This window comes from Balaenoptera physalus (assembly GCF_965194825.1).
Source record: "Balaenoptera physalus genome assembly, chromosome: 18".
Lineage (NCBI taxonomy): Eukaryota > Metazoa > Chordata > Mammalia > Artiodactyla > Balaenopteridae > Balaenoptera > Balaenoptera physalus.
In genome coordinates this window covers 14196100-14215324 of record NC_138899.1, presented here as the reverse complement: position 1 = coordinate 14215324, position 19225 = coordinate 14196100, and the positions used below count along the sequence as shown (strand labels likewise).

At 35.7% G+C, this 19225-nt stretch overlaps 1 protein-coding gene across 2 annotated transcripts in view; it reads right to left on the bottom strand.

Annotated features, from left to right (window-relative positions):
• The window catches only part of UGGT2 (UDP-glucose glycoprotein glucosyltransferase 2), a 199701-nt gene that overhangs the window by 72587 nt on the left and 107889 nt on the right, over positions 1-19225 (bottom strand). For both annotated transcript variants that reach the window (XM_082434596.1, XM_082434595.1), the window contains exons 20-22: positions 18759-18850; positions 10855-11061; positions 7365-7496 (exon numbers count right to left, since the gene is read on the bottom strand). In XM_082434596.1, the coding sequence (XP_082290722.1) occupies positions 7365-7496; positions 10855-11061; positions 18759-18850 (431 nt within the window). The remainder of the gene's footprint in view (positions 1-7364; positions 7497-10854; positions 11062-18758; positions 18851-19225) is intronic.

Genomic DNA, 19225 nt, shown 5'->3' with positions numbered 1-19225 from the left:
TCTAGCAGTTTTCTGGTGGCAGTTTTAGGATTCTCTATGTATAGTATCATGTCATCCGCAAACAGTGACAGTTTTACTTCCTCTTTTCCAATTTGTATTCCTTTTATTTCTTTTTCTTCTCTGATTGCCGTGGCTAGGACTTCCAGAACTATGTTGAATAATAGTGGTGAGAGTGGACATCCTTGTCTCGTTCCTGATCTTAGAGGAAATGCTTTCAGTTTTTCACCATTGAGAATGATGTTTGCTGTGGGTTTGTCATATATGGCCTTTATTATGTTGAGGTAGGTTCCCTCTATGCCCACTTTCTGGAGAGTTTTTATCAGAAATGGGTGTTGAATTTTGTCAAAAGCTTTTTCTGCATCTATTGAGATGATCATATGGATTTTATTCTTCAATTTGTTAATATGGTGTATCACATTGATTGATTTGCGTATATTGAAGAATCCTTGCATCCCTGGGATAAATCCCACTTGATCGTGGTGTATGATCCTTTTAATGTGTTGTTGGATTCTGTTTGCTAGTATTTTGTTGAGGATTTTTGCATCTATATTCATCAGTGATATTGGTCTGTAATTTTCTTTTTTTGTAGTGTCTTTGTCTGGTTTTGGTATCAGGGTGATGGTGGCCTCATAGAATGAGTTTGGGAGTGTTCCTTCCTCTGCAATTTTTTGGAAGAGTTTGAGAAGGATGGGTGTTAGCTCTTCTCTAAATGTTTGATAGAATTCACCTGTGAAGCCATCTGGTCCTGGACTTTTGTTTGTTGGAAGATTTTTAATCACAGTTTCAATTTCATTACTTGTGATTGGTCTGTTCATATTTTCTGTTTCTTCCTGATTCAGTCTTGGAAGGTTATACCTTTCTAAGAATTTGTCCATTTCTTCCAGGTTGTCCATTTTATTGGCATAGAGTTGCTTGTAGTAGTCTCTTAGGATGCTTTGTATTTCTGCGGTGTCTGTTGTAACTTCTCCTTTTTTATTTCTAATTTTATTGATTTGAGTCCTCTCCCTCTTTTTCTTGATGAGTCTGGCTAATGGCTTATCAATTTTGTTTATCTTCTCAAAGAACCAACTTTTAGTTTTATTGATCTTTGCTATTGTTTTCTTTGTTTCTATCTCATTTATTTCTGCTCTGATCTTTATGATTTCTTTCCTTCTGCTAACTTTGGGTTTTGTTTGTTCTTCTTTCTCTAGTTTCTTTAGGTGTAAGGTTAGATTGTTTACTTGAGATTTTTCTTGTTTCTTTAGGTAGGCTTGTATAGCTATAAACTTCCCTCTTAGAACCGCTTTTGCTGCATCCCATAGGTTTTGGGTCGTCGTGTTTTCATTGTCATTTGTCTCTAGGTATTTTTTTATTTCCTCTTTGATTTCTTCAGTGATCTTTTGGTTATTTAGTAACGTATTGTTTAGCCTCCATGTGTTTGTCTTTTTTACGTTTTTTTCCCTGTAATTCATTTCTAATCTCATAGCGTTGTGGTCAGAAAAGATGCTTGGTATGATTTCAATTTTCTTAAATTTACTGAGGCTTGATTTGTGACCCAAGATGTGATCTATCCTGCAGAATGTTCCGTGCACACTTGAGAAGAATGTGTACTCTGCTGTTTTTGGATGGAATGTCCTATATATATCAATTAAATCTATCTGGTCTATTGTGTCATTTAAAGCTTCTGTTTCCTTATTTATTTTCATTTTGGATGATCTGTCCATTGGTGTAAGTGAAGTGTTAAAGTCCCCCACTATTATTGTGTTACTGTCGATTTCCTCTTTTATAGCTGTTAGCAGTTGCCTTATGTATTGAGGTGCTCCTATGTTGGGTGCATATATATTTATAATTGTTATATCTTCTTCTTGGCTTGATCCCTTGATCATTATGTAGTGTCCTTCCTTGTCTCTTGTAACATTCTTTATTTTAAAGTCTATTTTATCTGATATGAGTATAGCTACTCCAGCTTTCTTTTGATTTCCATTTGCATGGAATATCTTTTTCCATCCCCTAACTTTCAGTCTGTATGTGTCCCTAGGTCTAAAGTGGGTCTCTTGTAGACAGCATATATATGGGTCCTGTTTTTGTATCCATTCAGCCAGTCTATGTCTTTTGGTTGGGGCGTTTAATCCATTCACGTTTAAGGTAATTATCGATATGTATGTTCCTATGACCATTTTCTTAATTGTTTTGGGTTTGTTTTTGTAGGTCCTTTTCTTCTCTTGTGTTTCCCACTTAGAGAAGTTCCTTTAGCATTTGTTGTAGAGCTGGTTTGGTGGTGCTGAATTCTCTTAGCTTTTGCTTGTCTGTAAAGCTTTTGATTTCTCCATCAAATCTAAATGAGATCCTTGCCGGGTAGAGTAATCTTGGTTGTAGGTTCTTCCCTTTCATCACTTTAAGTATATCATGCCACTCCCTTCTGGCTTGCAGAGTTTCTGCTGAGAAATCAGCTGTTAACCTTATGGGAGTTCCCTTGTATGTTATTTGTCGTTTTTCCCTTGCTGCTTTCAATAATTTTTCTTTGTCTTTAATTTTTGCCACTTTGATTACTATGTGTCTCGGCGTGTTTCTCCTTGGGTTTATTCTGTATGGGACTCTCTGCGCTTCCTGGACTTGGGTGGCTATCTCCTTTCCCATGTTAGGGAAGTTTTCGACTATAATCTCTTCAAATATTTTCTCTGGTCCTTTCTCTCTCTCTTCTCCTTCTGGGACCCCTATAATGCGAATGTTGTTGCGTTTAATGTTGTCCCAGAGGTCTCTTAGGCTGTCTTCATTTCTTTTCATTCTTTTTTCTTTAGTCTGTTCCGCAGCAGTGAATTCCACCATTCTGTCTTCCAGGTCACTTATCTGTTCTTCTGCCTCAGTTATTCTGCTATTGATTCCTTCTAGTGTAGTTTTCATTTCAGTTATTGTATTGGTCATCTCTGTTTGTTTGTTCTTTAATTCTTCTAGGTCTTTGTTAATCATTTCTTGCATCTTCTCAATCTTTGCCTCCATTCTTATTCCGAGGTCCTGGATCATCTTCACTATCATTATTCTGAATTCTTTCTCTGGAAGGTTGCCTATCTCCACTTCATTTAGTTGTTTTTCTGGGGTTTTTTCTTGTTCCTTCATCTGGTATATAGCCCTCTGCCTTTTCATCTTCTCTATCTTTCTGTAACTGTGGTTTTTGGTCCGCAGGCTGCAGGATTGTAGTTTTTCTTGCTTCTGCTCTCTGCCCTCTGGTGGTTGAGGCTATCTAAGAGGCTTGATGGTAGGCTCTTTTGCTATCATTTTTAAGGTAACTTTCAAAGCACTTTTAATGCTGTATTTTTTTGACTGTGAATAGGAGAGGCCTGGAAAATAGCTGAGTTTTATCTATACCACTTCTAGTGACTTGAGTAGTTTTGTTAATAACTTAGAATAAGGAACTAAAATCTCAAATTATTTTCCTAAGGGATGAACAAGATTGGGTATCTTTACTGATTAAATTCACCAGAAAACCGGCTCTATTGCACCTATGTAAGCTCAGTGTCAAACAGCTAGCAGAAACTTGGTTCTTCTGTGTCTTAGTTCTTCTACTTAAAGATGAATATGATGTTTGTGGAATAAAGCAACTTAAATAGTATAAAATCACATAATGGCCAAATTAGGAAATGGAACATTAAATTTGAAAATCATGTAATAGTACAATAAAACCTATCTGGAGCTTAAATCTTCTTTACAACGTTTTGGAAATGTGATTTTTCAGTTATACAGAATAACTGCTATAACAGAAATGCATTACCTCATTTGACAGATCATTACAATTTTAGAAAACTCTGTTAGAATGTTCTTCCACATACTGAGCTAAAAATCTCTCCCCACTCGTGGAAGTTGGATCAACTGGGCTTGATTCTATGCTGACTCTGAATGAATACAACGCAAATCAAGTCTATAAATGTACCCATATTTCCCATGATAGCCTTCAAATATTTAAAGAGAAAACAGAAGTTAATATTTACTGAAAATTTACTCTGTGTCTGGGGCTGTTCTATGTGTTTTATGTGTAAAAGTATATTTAATCTCTCTGGCAACTTTAAAACAGACTATTACCTTTTCCACTGTGCAAATGAGGAAACCAAGTCTTGCAAAGGTTATACAATTAATGGTGCAACCAGAATTTGAATCCAGATTCGCCTGGCCAAAACAAAAAGGCCTTGTTTGTTTCCCTTCTCTCTGCCACACCATGTCTTTCATCAATTTGTAAATATGTAACATGATAAAAATAAATATAATTATAGCAATAGCATTATTAAGGGTTTTGTTTAATCTTAAAATATATAGATTTTTAATTCTTTAGCATGGCAGTAAGAAAGTATGAGATCATCATTACACCCCAGTTTTGATCATTTATAAACAATTTTAACTTTGAATATGTTTCAATTCTAACGTAAACATTTGGACAGGTTCAAAATGAAGATTGATTCTAAAATGTCAGAATTATTTTAATCATTAAACTATCTGGTTCAGAATTATAACTATGTTATAATTGTTATGATTATTGTGTTTCATAGCATTACTCTGAGACACAGTATAATATTACATTATGGTTCATAAACCATAGTACTTATTTTCAGATATATCATACTTTTGTATTCAAACCACAGTCCTACAAATAAAAGGATAATCAAAATTACAATTTTCCATTAGTCGACACAAAAAGTCAATGTAATCTGACTTAATATCTATCTCTAGCCCCAACCTCTCCCCGAATTTAACTCATACGTTCAGCTGTCAACTCAACCAGTCTACTCAGAGGTCCAGAACTGAACACTGAACTCTTAATATGTCCAGAACTGAATTCTCTATCTGCCCTTTCCACTCCTTCTGAACAAACCCACTCCTCCTGCAGTCTTCCTTACCTTAAAACAGTGGCGGCTCCATTCTGCCAGTCACGTAGTTCTCTTACATCCCACTGTAAGTCTGTCAGCAATTCCTGGTCATCCTCCAAAATACATCTCACGTCTACTTCTCCCTACTTCCGCTAGAGCCATTCTGGTCCAGGCCACCATCACATCTCACTTGGACTACTGTAATAGCTCCTAACTGGTTTCCTAACACCTACAGTCTATCCTTGATGTAACAGCCACGAGTGATCCAAATGAAACGTCAGTTCATGTCAATCCCCTGCCCAGAACCATGGGCTTCTCAACTCATTCAGAGTAAAACCCTACCTGACCTGGCCCCCAGGTACTTCTCTCCTGTTCTCTTCATATCTGCTATTCCTAGAACACACAGATGTGAGCTCATCTCAGGACCTTTGTACTCACTGTTCCCTCTACCTAGAACATTCCTCTTCCAGATATGCAACATGGCTTGCTCCCTCACCTCCTTTGGTTCTCTGTCCAAATAACACTTTATCAGTAAGGACACTATTTTTTTTCGGTCCCTGCCCACCAAAGTGTAAACTCCACAAAAACATGTTTGTTCACTACTATACTCTCAGATTCTAGAAGAATGTTTGGTTCATGGCAGATGCAAAATTATATCTAAATGCTCTTGTCAATTTCAAGGAAAGTGAGAAGAAAACAGTTCTAAGAGAAATAAGTTGACCATAACTATAATATTTGTTATCACTAATATTGATAACAGTATCTGAATTATATTAAACAATGATAAAGAAAACATAGGGTAGCTCTTCCGTAATGTATCAACATAACCAAAAGGCAAGGTAACAGATACAGCAGGCTGTAATTTTTTCTTTTTATCTCTTAAAATGTCTGACAGAGCCGAAGGTAGCCATATACTTCAAAACTGTTCTAAAAAGTTAGATTTCTTCCCAAAGCAACTGTTGAAAAAAAAAAGCAATGCCATTTTTGGGCTTTCACATAGCTCATTATCAAAATTCACTAATATTTTATATTATTGTAATAATAAATGGCAACTGTTGTCACCAATTGTAAAATAGCACTGCACACAGATGAACCCGCGTCTAACTATTTTTAGGAGCTAACACAATTAGCTCAAGAACTGTTACACTGGGCTTCCCTGGTGGCGCAGTGGTTGAGACTCTGCCTGCCAATGCAGGGGACGCGGGTTCGAGCCCTGGTCTGCGAAGATCCCACATGCCGCGGAGCAACTGGGCCCGTGAGCCACAATTACTGAGCCTGCGCGTCTGGAGTCTGTGCTCCGCAACGGGAGAGGCCGTGATAGTGAGAGGCCCACGCACCGCGATGAAGAGTGGCCCCCGCTTGCCACAACTAGAGAAAGCCCTCGCACAGAAACGAAGACCCAACACAGCCATAAATAAATAAATTAAAAGAAAAAAAAAGTCTCTAATATTCTATTAAAAAAAAAAAAAGAACTGTTACACTGAAGCAGAAATATGTGATTTGTGGATACTTGTGGATACGAGTCCCTCACTATTCTCCAATTTCTATTATTTATAGATTCAGATAAGAAGGAATAAATAAGCATAACTTTAAGGGAATGATGATACAGGAATGAAGCACGCAGGTGAATAGAGCTCATAAAAATGTAGAAAACAGAGAAAACACTACAGCTTTGAAGATGATTTAGGGATACATAATTTGATGCTTCAAGCAGAGATAATGTCAAACACACTGCATTCGTTGATTTCTAAATATACCTAAGCACCAGATTCAATTTTTAAAACTTAAACCATTCCTGATAAAGAAAACCAGACTATCATACTAAAAAATATTAATAAGTAGCTATCATCCACTAATTTTGTATGCATCTATTAAAACTCCCTAATTAATCAGAAACACGTTTGTGATATACTAAGAGAAAAAAGTGTGATATAAAATTATATATATATAATAGCATTACAATTATGTATTTAAAAAGACAGACATGGCTATGTAGAGTAGAAAAAAGGGTTAGACGGTAAAACAATAAACTATTAATAATAAATTTTATTAGGATGGTGGGAGTGATTTTTACTATAGATTTCAAAAGATTATATTAATAAATACTACTTTATAGTTCAAAACTTGCAGTATTGTTTTTAACATAATCAATTGTAGGAAAAAGCTACAAGAAGAAAAAGATGTCAAAATGTACTTTTTACACCTACTTACAACAGTGATCAATTACAATGTTGTAATGTATACAAGATTGTTTGTTCTAATATTTATATTATAAAAGCCATCCCCAAAGAACACCCTCAGCCGCATTCGATGCTATCACCAGCGGGAGGGAGGGGTGAAGAGACAGGTACTGTGCCACGAGCTGGACATCTCAGTGGCCATGTTATTTACGCTGGGACCTGTCCGGCGTGTCCAGCACACGAGCACCGTCCTCTGTGTGTGCTGCATCAGGTGTGTTGCGACAGAAAACGTTTGACACCCCTGTATCACAGTGTCACTGAGAAAAGTGAGCAATTGTTTTTTTTTACTTACTTTCCCATTGCTGACAACACCTATTTCTCCAGGACGCAATTTAAGTACATCTTGACAGAACAACTGGTGAGTTCGAAAAATATTCACTCCGATGGTATTATATTTTTTCTCAAAAGCATTTTTATCCATTCCCTAAGGTATAAGTTAAGAATGACAAAACCAGTAAGAGAACAGTAAATACATTAAATAATTTTTTGAACATAGCCTACTTTAATATATTAGTATAAAATTTAAAATTATATTAACTTGTGATTTTAAAAAGTACTATTTTGTTCTGAAACCACATTTAAAAAAAGAATCCTTCTTTGGCAAGGCAATTACAATATCTGTAAATCCTGTTACAAGGAGATACAGTTTGCTACTCATTCTTTGAGAATTTTGGGTGGATTACTGATTAGTAAAATGCTAGGAAACATCAATTTAAATAAAATTTAACATTAAACAATGAAATACAATGTTTATTAAATTCTGAATTCAGTACCTCCATTTTGGTGTGTTCAATTAAAAAAAAATACTGTTTAAAATAGAAATACTCTGCTCATTCCATTATACCAATCCCATGAAACCAATTTAGTAATAGTGCATTTAAATTCTGAAATACAAAAGTAATCTTCTCCATCTCAGTGTGTATCAAACTTTAATATGCATACAAATCACCTGGGTGTAGATCCAGGGAGGGCCTTACATTCTGACTTTCTATCGCGTTCCTGGTACCGCTGCAAGGTCAGAAATGTTCCCCTGCGCTGTCCGACCCACAGCCACAGATGGGTACTGAGCGCTTGAAACGTGGCTAGTATGACTGAGAAACTGAATTTAAATTTAATTTAATTTAATTTAAGTTTAAAATAGCCACATGAAGCTAGTGGCTACAGTATCAGACAGTGTAGCTCTAGATCGTTATTTCCAAAACCTCTGTCTCAGTCAACCCCTCTCTGACCACAAGCTACTGACCTTCCAGCCCATTCATCCCAGTGTCACCAGACCAACCATTACTCAACCCTTTAGTCCACTGACCCTACCACTTATTTACTGTCCATCACACTTTCCATATTAGCATTTTCCTCCTATCCAAGTTAGACCCCAGAGCCCTTTACTATAACAAAAACATTCCACGCTCAGCTCCCTTGGATGCTTCCCCTCAGTTATATTCACCTGGCAAAACCTCAACTCTGGTTAAACACAACTCTGCTTACTCTGCAACTGGATCCGAACAGCGTTAGGGCAGCTGGAGAAAAACATGCAGCCAACATTGATCTCACTTTCAATTTATGGTCATTAACCTCAAGTGGGCCCTCAGAAATCTTACTATAATGTTTTTAATTCACTTTCTCACTCGCAGAATCATAGAAAAATATCTGACATTTTCTCCTCTACCCTCGAACCTCTAAGAGCACCTACTCCCATTCTAATACTTAGCTAATGACTTGACTTTCTTTTGAGAACAAAATCAATCAGAAGTAAAGTACTCATCTTGCTACCACCAAATAAATCTACCCAATTCTTAAGCCAATACTTACAGCCTGTGCACTGGATCCCAGCACCTCTTACCTACGCAAGAACTATCCTCCCACTTGGCTCCGCTCCATATCATCTGCTCTCATTTTCTGGATGGGCTGTTTTCATCAGCATACCAAACATAAGTGAAATCCTTCCATGACCCCAAGTCCTATTCTAGCTGTAGAATATTTCTCTGTTCCCCATATAGGAAAATTCCTTTAAAAAGCTACCTATACTTGCTGTCTCTGTTTCCTGATTTCCTGTTCTCTCTTGAATCCAGTTCACATTTATACCTATCACTTCACTGAAACTGTTCTTATCAAAGCCACCAATGACCACCTTAACAAATAAAATGGTCCGTTATGAAGCCTAATTTCAAGAAATATGGCATAGCTTATCATGTCCTCCTTGAAATACTTGCTCCAGTTGGCTTCTAGGATATCACACTCTCCTGGTTATCTTCCTAACTCAGTGGCTGTTCCATTTGTCCCCTCTGCTGGATCATCCTTTTCTTGTGTTCCTCTACATGTTGGAATGTTCCAGGGCTCTTTTTCAGTCCCTTTGTTCTCCAACCCCTGCCCCACTCACTTCCAAGGTATTTCATCCAGTTTCTTAGCTTTAAATTATATATAATGTTGATGACTCTCAAAACAAAACATTATACCCTCCATTGATTCCTACACTTATTTACTAAATTGTCAACTCAACATCTCCACTTGAATGTCCAACGGGCATCTCCAACTTAACACATACAAAACTTAACTCTTGATCCCCTATGTATCCAAATCTTCTCTTCATCAAGACTTCCCCATCTCAAAAAAAAGACACCACAATTCTAGCTGTTCAAGTCAAAATCCTTGAGTATTACTTTCACATGTCACATACAATTGTCAGCTAATCAAGCTGACTACAGTTGTAACAAATATTATGTATACACCATCTCACCATGTCCACCACCAATATCTACTCCAAGACACCATTATTTCTTACCTGGATTGTTGCAATAGCATTCTAATTGTTCATCCTATTTCCACTCTTGTTTACCTACTATCAAATCTTCACATGGCACCCAGAGTCATCTTTTTCAAGATTATTTATCTCACAAGATTCCTCAATGAGTTTCCATTATACTCAGAAAAAATTTCAATTCCTTACCATGGCCGATCAGTGTTTGAAATATCTGGAGTTATGTTTGTGAACTCATTTCCTACTAGTCTCCCCATCACTCTACTTTGGTCATGATGACCTTCTGCCTATACCTCAAACCTGGCAAGACTGTCTCTGTGTCAGGCCTTTAGACCTGCTGTGTTCTGAACCTGGTATATTCTTCTCTGTAAGAAAGTCTGTAGACTTTCCATGGTTTGACTTCTCATTTCATTCAGAGCTCTGCTCAAACATCAGCTCTTTAGAGATGCCTTCCCTTGACCACTCCAGCTAAAAAAGCATCCCTCAAACTATTTACTTTCTTACATTTCTTTATATCTTTCCAATACCACTTACCTGGTCTTTCCCATTACAATGTAAGCTCCATAAGAACTGGGACTCTATCTGCCTTGTTCATAAGTATTATCTCCATTGTCTGGTAGACAATCAATAAATATTTTTTGAATGGATTAATGAATCTTTCTTCCAGAGGATCAGCTTCTGTCTTTAGAATTTTCCCTGTACTGGACCCCTTGAGTGAAATAACTGAGGATTATTCACATAATCTTTTAACTCCTAATTCTTCACATAAGTACATATCCTAACTAGAATGCCTTTAACTTTAAGGATCATGAAGTAGTAGTTGAAATATATGAAATTTGATTTGTTAAGTGCCTCTATGCAAAGCTGTATCCTGTAACATGCATCTTTTCCCACTGTAAAGGAAAGTTTATTATCCCCGTTTGATTATACTTAATGATTTTTTAACATGATATGTCCAAGCACACTGACTTATACTTTTGAAATATGCAAGATACTTATTTATTATTTCAAACAAATAGCTACTGACCTCAGTAAGGAATGTTTTAATTTTATCTCCAGAGTAAATAGCTGTAGCAGTTTCTTCCTCTGCCAGTTTCCTGAGAAAGTTTCTCAAAAAGCTGTTTTTCAGTGTAAGAAAAGCTGCCAGAATTCCTCTGGAAATAGCTGTGTTATCTTCATCTATTTTTGATGTAGGATTATAAATAACTCCCAAACGACCATGAACACTTATTTCCTGCAAAACACATTTATAGGTGAAAAATATCAGTATCTTACCTATCCTTTTACAACTGAACTTTCTTCTTTCCAATTAAGGTTGCTCGCTTTACCATACAACATCTTTCACTGTCTTCCTGTTGAATGTACTGAACGCGGTATACCACTGAAATAGTCTAAAAACAATCATTTTAGTAACTAATTCTCTCCTCTTTGCATCATGATTCTTTTGGCCTCTTTTTGTATGTGTGTGTGTAAACTAACACACATAAAAATGCACAAAATAAAACTGTAGAGCTCAGTGAATTAACCCACAAAATATCGCCCAGGTCAAGAAACAGAGCACTGCCAGCAACCCAAACATGTTTCATATCCCCTGCCAATTACTTCACCTTCCCACTTTCCTAAAGACAACCGCAATCTTGTCATTCATAGTAATATCATTCTTGCTTTTCTTTATATTTTACCACCTGTGCTTTCATCGTTAAACATTTAACCTATTTTGAACGTCATATGAATGTAATCGTACACTATATATTCTTTTGTGCTCTTCTTCCATTCCACATGATTGTGAGATTCACCAACACTGTTTTGAGTAGCTATAGTTACTTTTTTTTGGTACCATACAGAATTCCATATGAATATACTCTCCTTTATCCATTCTACTGACGCTAGACCTATGAATTATTTTCACTTTGGCACTCTACAAACACAATATACATATCTTCAACTTTAGAAGACGTTAAAGAGTTTTTCAGGATAGTTGGACTAATTTTTACTCCCACCAGCAACATATGAAAAGTCCCACTACCCCAGAGCCTCATAAACATTTTGTATTGTCAGATTTTTTAATTTAAATCATTCTGGTGGATGTGTAAAGATATCTCGTTAGGTTTAATTTGCTTTTTCTCATCACTAATGATATTGAACATTCTTTAACATGTTCATTGGCCTCTTTTCTGATTTGTCTGTTGAATCTTTTGCCAGTATTTCATTGGAGGTAATTACCTTTTATGTACTGAGTTATAAGGGTTTCATTTCTAAGACTTGAGTGCTTTTTTGGTTATCCGTATGCAGATAACTTCTGCCAGTCTGTGGCTTGCCCTTTTATTCTCTTGCTGGTGTGTTCTGACAAAAAACAGTCCCTAATTTCAATGTAGTTGAATTTACTGGTATTTTTCGTCATTGCTACTGGGTTTTGTGTTCTGTTTTACAAATCTTTCCCTTCTCTCAAGTTCTAAAGATAACCTTTGTTATCCTTGAGAACCTTTATTATTTTGCTTTCTATGTTTAGATCTCTATTCATTTGGAATTGATTTCTGAGTGTGATGTGAAAAGGAGAAAGTTTAAGAGACCACCCTTACTGCTCTTTAAGGTCAACTCTATCATAAAGCACGGGTAGTATATACATGGGTCTGTTTCTGGATTCTCTATTCTTCTTGCACTGCTCTATTTTTCTATCCAAATTGTTTTCAGTTATATAGCTTTATGAAAGATCTTGATACCCAGCAGAGCAATTATCCTACCTTCCTCTTCTTGAAGAGTAACTTAGTTATTCTTGGTCCTTTGAATATCTATATAAATTTGAGAATCAGCATGACAATTTCCATAAAACACTCTCAGATTCATATTGGAATTGCACCTAATCTATACATCAATTTGGGGAGAACATCTTTAAAATACTGACTCTTTCAATTCATGATTATGGTATATATCTCCATTCATGTAAGACTTCTGAATTTTCTCTCAATATTTTATTGTGTAAAAGTCTTAAACATATTATGTTACATTTATTCCTAGCATTTGATATTTTTGATATTATTATAAGTGATATTTTTATTTAAAATGCATTTCTTATTTGTTGCAACGCTTAGACTTAATTCTGGTATACTGACCTGTTAGGCAGAAACCTGGTTAAACTAAAAAATGAATTCTAATAATTTTTTGTGGATTTATATGTATTTTCTGTATAAACAATTTGGAAAAATGACACTTTTAAGTTTTCCTTTTTGATTTTTATACTGTTTATTCCTTTATTCACTTGTTTAGGATTTTTGCACCTATGTCCATGAGTAAGAGTGGCCTACAGTTTTCCATTCTTATATAATGCCCTTTTATGCATTTGGTTTTGAAGTAATGCTGACCTTGTACAATGAGTTGAAATGTATTGCTTATTTTTCTATTCTCTGGAAAAAAATTTGTGTTAGATTGATGCTTGGTACAGTTTACTAGTATGGTCATATAAGTCTGGGGTTTTCTCTTTTGAATATCTTAAATTACAGATTTAACTCCTTTGATAACTAAAAATGCCTCTTCCTACCTCTGTCATGTCCACAGAATCTTGAGTAACATCCCCTCTTTCTATCAGAGCACTGATTGATTGGGTCTGCTTCTCCATATTTCTTGACCAGTTTTACCATGTGTTTCTATCAATTCTATTAGGCTTTTCAAAGAACCAAATTTTGGCTTTGTGGACCTTAACTACTGTATGTCTTCTATTTCATTACTTTTTGTTCTTATCTTTATCTTCCTTTTCCTTTCCTTTCTTTGATAGAAGTTTAAGTTGCTGTTTTTAAATTTTAAGATTTGTGCTTAGATGACTGATTTTTCAACCTTTCTTTTTTTCAGATATAACATAGTTTTAGTTGTATCTGTCAAGTTTTAATGTCATTCAAATCTTAATTCTTTCAAAAAATATTTTCAAATGTGCATTTTTGTATTAACAGGTTACACAGAAGCATTTCTTAATTTCCAAATATACAGAGATGTTCTAGTTTTCTTTTGGTGATTGATTTCTAACTTAATTACACTGTGGTCAAAGAATATACAGTTGATCTTTCAACAACACAGGTTTGAACAGCATGGGTCCACTTAAAAACAATTTTTTTCAGTAGTAAATACTACAATATTACATGATCTGTGGTTGGTTGAATCTGCACATGTGGAACCTTGAATACGGAGGGCTGACTATAAGTTACAAGTGGATTTCTGACTTCTCAGAGGGTCAGTGCCCCTAACCCCTGCATTGTTCAAGGGTCAACTGTACTTTGTATAATTGAAGAAGATATAACAATTGTGAATATTTATGCACCCAACATAGGAGCACCTCAATACATAAAGCAAATGCTAACAGCCATAAAAGGGGAAATTGAGAGTAACACAATAATAGTGGGGGATTTTAACACTACACTTACACCAATGGATAGATCATCCAGACTGAAAATTAATAAGGAAACACAAGCCTTAAATGACACATTAGACCAGACAGACTTAATTCATATTTATAGGACATTCCACATGAAGCAGCAGAAAACACTTTCTTCTCAAGTGCACAGGGAACATTCTCCAGGATAGATCATATCTTGGGTCACAAATCAAGCCTCAGTAAATTTAAGAAAATTGAAATCGTATCAAGCATCTTTTCGGACCACAACGCTATGAGATTAGAAATCAATTACAGGAAAAAAAATCGTGAAAAACACAAACACATGGAGGCTAAACAATATGCTACTAAATAACCAAGAGATTACTGAAGAAATCAAAGAGAAATAAAAAAATACCTAGAAACAAATGACAAAGAAAACACGACGACCCAAAACCTATGGGATGCAGCAAAAGAAGTTCTAAGAGGGAAGTTTATAGCAATACAATCCTACCTCAAGGAACAAGAAAAATCTCAAACAACCTAAACTGACACCTAAAGCAACTACAAAGAACAAACAAAACCCAAAGTTAGTAGAAGGAAAGAAATCATAAAGATCAGAGCAGAAATAAATGAAATAGAAACAAAGAAAACAATAGCAAAGATCAATAAAACTAAAAGCTGGTTCTTTGAGAAGATAAACAAAATTGATAAACCTTTAGCCAGACTCATCAAGGAAAAAAGGGAGAGGACTCAAATGAATAAAATTAGAAATGAAAAAGGAGAAGTCACAACTGACACCGCAGAAATACAAAGGATCACGAGACTACTACAAGCAACTATATGCCAATAGAATGGACAACCTGGAAGAAATGGACAAATTCTTAGAAAGGTACAACCTTCTAGGACTGAACCAGGAAGAAATAGAAAATATAAACAGACCAATCACAAGTAATGAAATTGAAACTGTGATTAAAAATCTTCCAACAAACAAAAGTCCAGGAACAGATGGCTTCACAGGTGAATTCTATCAAACATTTAGAGAAAAGCTAACACCTATCCTTCTCAAACTCTTCCAAAAAACTGCAGAGGAAGGAACACTCCCAAACTCATTCTACAAAGCCACCTGATACCAAAACCAGACAAAGATATCACAAAAAAGGAAAATTACAGGCCAATATCACTGATGAACACAGGTACAAAAATCCTCAACAAAATACTAGCAAACAGAATCCAACAGCACATTAACAGGATCATACACCATGATCAAGTGGGGTTTATCCCAGGAATGCAAGGATTCTTCTATATACGCAAATCAATCAATGTGATACACCATATTAACAAACTGAAGGATAAAAACCATACAATCATCTCAATAGATGCAGAAAAAGCTTTCGACAAAATTCAACACCCATTTATAATAAAAACCCTCCAGAAAGTAGGCATAGAGGGAACTTACCTCAACATAATAAAGGCCACACTTGACAAACCCACAGCCAGCATCGTTCTCAATGGTGAAAACTTGAAACCGTTTCCACTAAGATCAGGAACCAGACAAAGGTGCCCACTCTTACCACTATTCAACACAGTTTAGGAAGTTTCAGCCACAGCAATCAGAGAAGGAAAAGAAATAAAAGGAATCCAAATCAGAAAAGAAGTAAAACTGTCACTGTTTGCAGATGACATGATACCATCCATAGAAATTCCTAAAGATACACCAGAAAAACTACTAGAGCTAATCAATGAATTTAGTAAAGTCGCAGGATACAAAATTAATACACAGGAATCTCTTGCATTCCTATACACTGACAATGAAAGATCAGAAAGAGAAATTAAGGAAACAATCCCATTTACCATTGCAACAAAAAGAATAAAATACCTAGGAATAATCCTACCTAAGGAGGCAAAAGACCTGTATGCAGAAAACTGTAAGATACTGATGAAAGAAATCAAAGATGACACAAACAGATGGAGAGATATACCATGTTCTTGGACTGGAAGAATCAATATTGTGAAAATGACTATACTACCCAAAGCAATCTAGAGATTCAGTGCAATCCCTAACAAATTACCAATGGCATTTTTCACAGAACTGGAACAAAAAAATTTTACAATTTGTATGGAAACACAAAAGACCTTGAATAGCAAAAACAATATTGAGGGAAAAAAACAGAGCTGGAGGAATCAGGCTCCCTGACTTCAGACTATACTACAGGGCTACAGTAATCAAGACAGTATGGTACTGGCACAAAAACAGAAATATAAATCGATGGAATAGGCCAGAAAGCCCAGAGATAAACCCACACACCTATGGTCACCTAATCTATGACAAAGGAGGCAAGGATATACAATGGAGCAAAGACAGCCTCTTCAATAAGTGGTGCTGGGAAAGCTGGACAGCCACACGTAAAAGAATGAAATGAGAACACTCCCTAACACCATACACAAAAAGAAACTCAAAATGGATTAAAGACCTAGATGTAAGGCCAGACGCTGTAAAACTCTTAGAGGAAAACATAGGAAGAAGACTCTTTGACATAAATCACAGAAAGATCTTTTTTGACCCACCTCCTAGAGTAATGAGAATAAAAAGAAAAATAAACAAATGGGACCTAATGAAACTTAAAAACTTTTGCACAGCAAAGGAAACCATAAACAAGATGAAAAGACAACCCTTAGATGGGAGAAAATATTTGCAAATGAAGCAACTGAGAAAGGATTAATCTCCAAAATATACAAACAGCAGCACATGCAGCTCAATATCAAAAAAAAAACAAACAAACAACCCAATCAAAAAACGGGTGGAAGACCTAAATAGACATTTCTCCAAAGAAGACATACAGATGGCCAACAAACACATGAAAAGATGCTCAACATCACTAATTATTAGACAAATGCAAATCAAAACTACAATGAACTATCACCTATCACACAGGTCAGAATGGCCATCATCACAAAATCTACAAACAATAAATGCTGGAGAGGGTGTGGAGAAAAGGGAACACTCTTGCACTGTTGGTAGGAATGTAAATTGATACAGCCACTGTGAAGAACAGTATGGAGGTTCCCTAAAAAACTAAAAATAGAACTACCATATGACCCAGCAATCCCACTACTGGGCATATACCCTGAGAAAACCATAATTCAAAAAGAGTCATGTACCACAGTGTTCATTGCAGCACTGTTTACAATAGCCAAGACATGGAAACAACCTAAATGTCCATCGACAGAAGCATGGATAAAGAAGATGTGGTACATACATACAATGGAATATTACTCAGCCATAAAAAGGAATGAAACTGGGTCATTTGTAGAGATGTGATGGACCTAGAGACTTGTCATACAGAGTGAAGTAAGTCAGAAAGAGAAAAACAAATATCGTATGCTAACACATATATATGGAATCTGAAAAAATTGCTATAGACAATCTTATTTACAAAGCAGAAATAGAGACAGATGTAGAGAACAAATGTATGGATACCAAGGGGGAAGGGGGAGGTGGGATGAATTGGGAGATTGGGATTGACATATATACGCTATTGATACTACATATAAAATAGATAACTAATGAGAACCTACTGTATAGCCCAGGGGACTCTACTCAATGCTCTGTGGTGAGCTAAATGGGAAGGAAATCCATAAAAGAGGGGATATGTGTATACGTATAGCTGATTCACTTTGCTGTACAGTAGAAACTAACACAACATTGTAAAGCAACTATACTCCTATAAAAATTTTTAAAAAAATAGTTATTACTGATGCAAAAAAGAAAAAGAAAATTTCATGAGATTTGCTTTATAGCCTAGCATCTACAAATGTTTTTTAAATGTTACATTTGTGCTTTGCAAGAACATATACTATGCAATGTGTACTTTTCTATCAATATCCACTAGGTCAGGTTTGATTATTTTATCATTCAAATATTCTATACATCCCTACTGATTTTCTGTGTACTTGGTTTACTTGTTATTGAGAGAGGTATGTAAAAAAATAGTACAAACTGGGGGCTGGTAGTCCAAGATCAGTGTGCCAGCATGGTCAGGTGCTGGTGAGGGCCGTCTTCTGCACTACATTCTGCCGATTTCTCCTTGTATCCTCACGTGACAGAAAGACAGGGGGCTACCTCTCTGACCTCTTCTTGTAAGAGCAATAATCCCATTTATGAGGACTCCACCCTTTTGACCTAATTACCTCCTAAAGGCCCCACCTCCAAATATCATCACATTGAGGATTAGATTTGAACACATAAATTTTGGGAGGACACAAACGTTCAGTACATACACACTATTAGACCTGCAAATGTATGTCCAACTGCAAAGACTAGCAAAGAATATATAGGTCATGGATCGCAGAAGACATGTAGGTTTTTCTTTTCCTGGGCAAGGTTACCCATTCTACATGGAGAAAGAAATTGAATTCCTGTCTTAATCTCCTTAGCACCATGTTCTAACCAAGTCAAGGTACTGAAAATGTTAACATGAAGGGAAATAAAGATTTAATGCACGTTCTTCATATTGCTTTCTCGAAATTACAACAAATTAGAATTTTTGTAGTAAGAGTGTCTAAATACTTACCAGGTGATTTAATGCATTAAAAAGCAGTTTTCTCCCAGATGGTTTGTCAAAATCAGCAATAATCCAGAAAGTAACTGAAGAAATTACATCATCTGAAAGTTTCAAACAGTTTAGTCAAACTAATTCTTCTTAAAATCAAACTAAAGACAGGGACATTTCCAGTTAACAAAATACATAAAAACAGTAACAATTTTTAAAATGAATCTTTCTGAAAATAAGCAAATATTGGTAAAAATTACATACACACAGAGTGAAATACACATATAAATGTTAAAAGAGTAATAAGCTTTATATAAACTCAGATACCAAAAAGAAAGAATAGTCCCCAAGAAACACATCAGTGAGATACTTTTGCCAGTAGGGAAAACTGTATCATGCTTATCAAAGTTCTACTGTTGCCAAGCAAAAGTGCCTTTCAGCTACACTTGTAAAAAATAATGATATTTATACCTCACATATATGTAAAA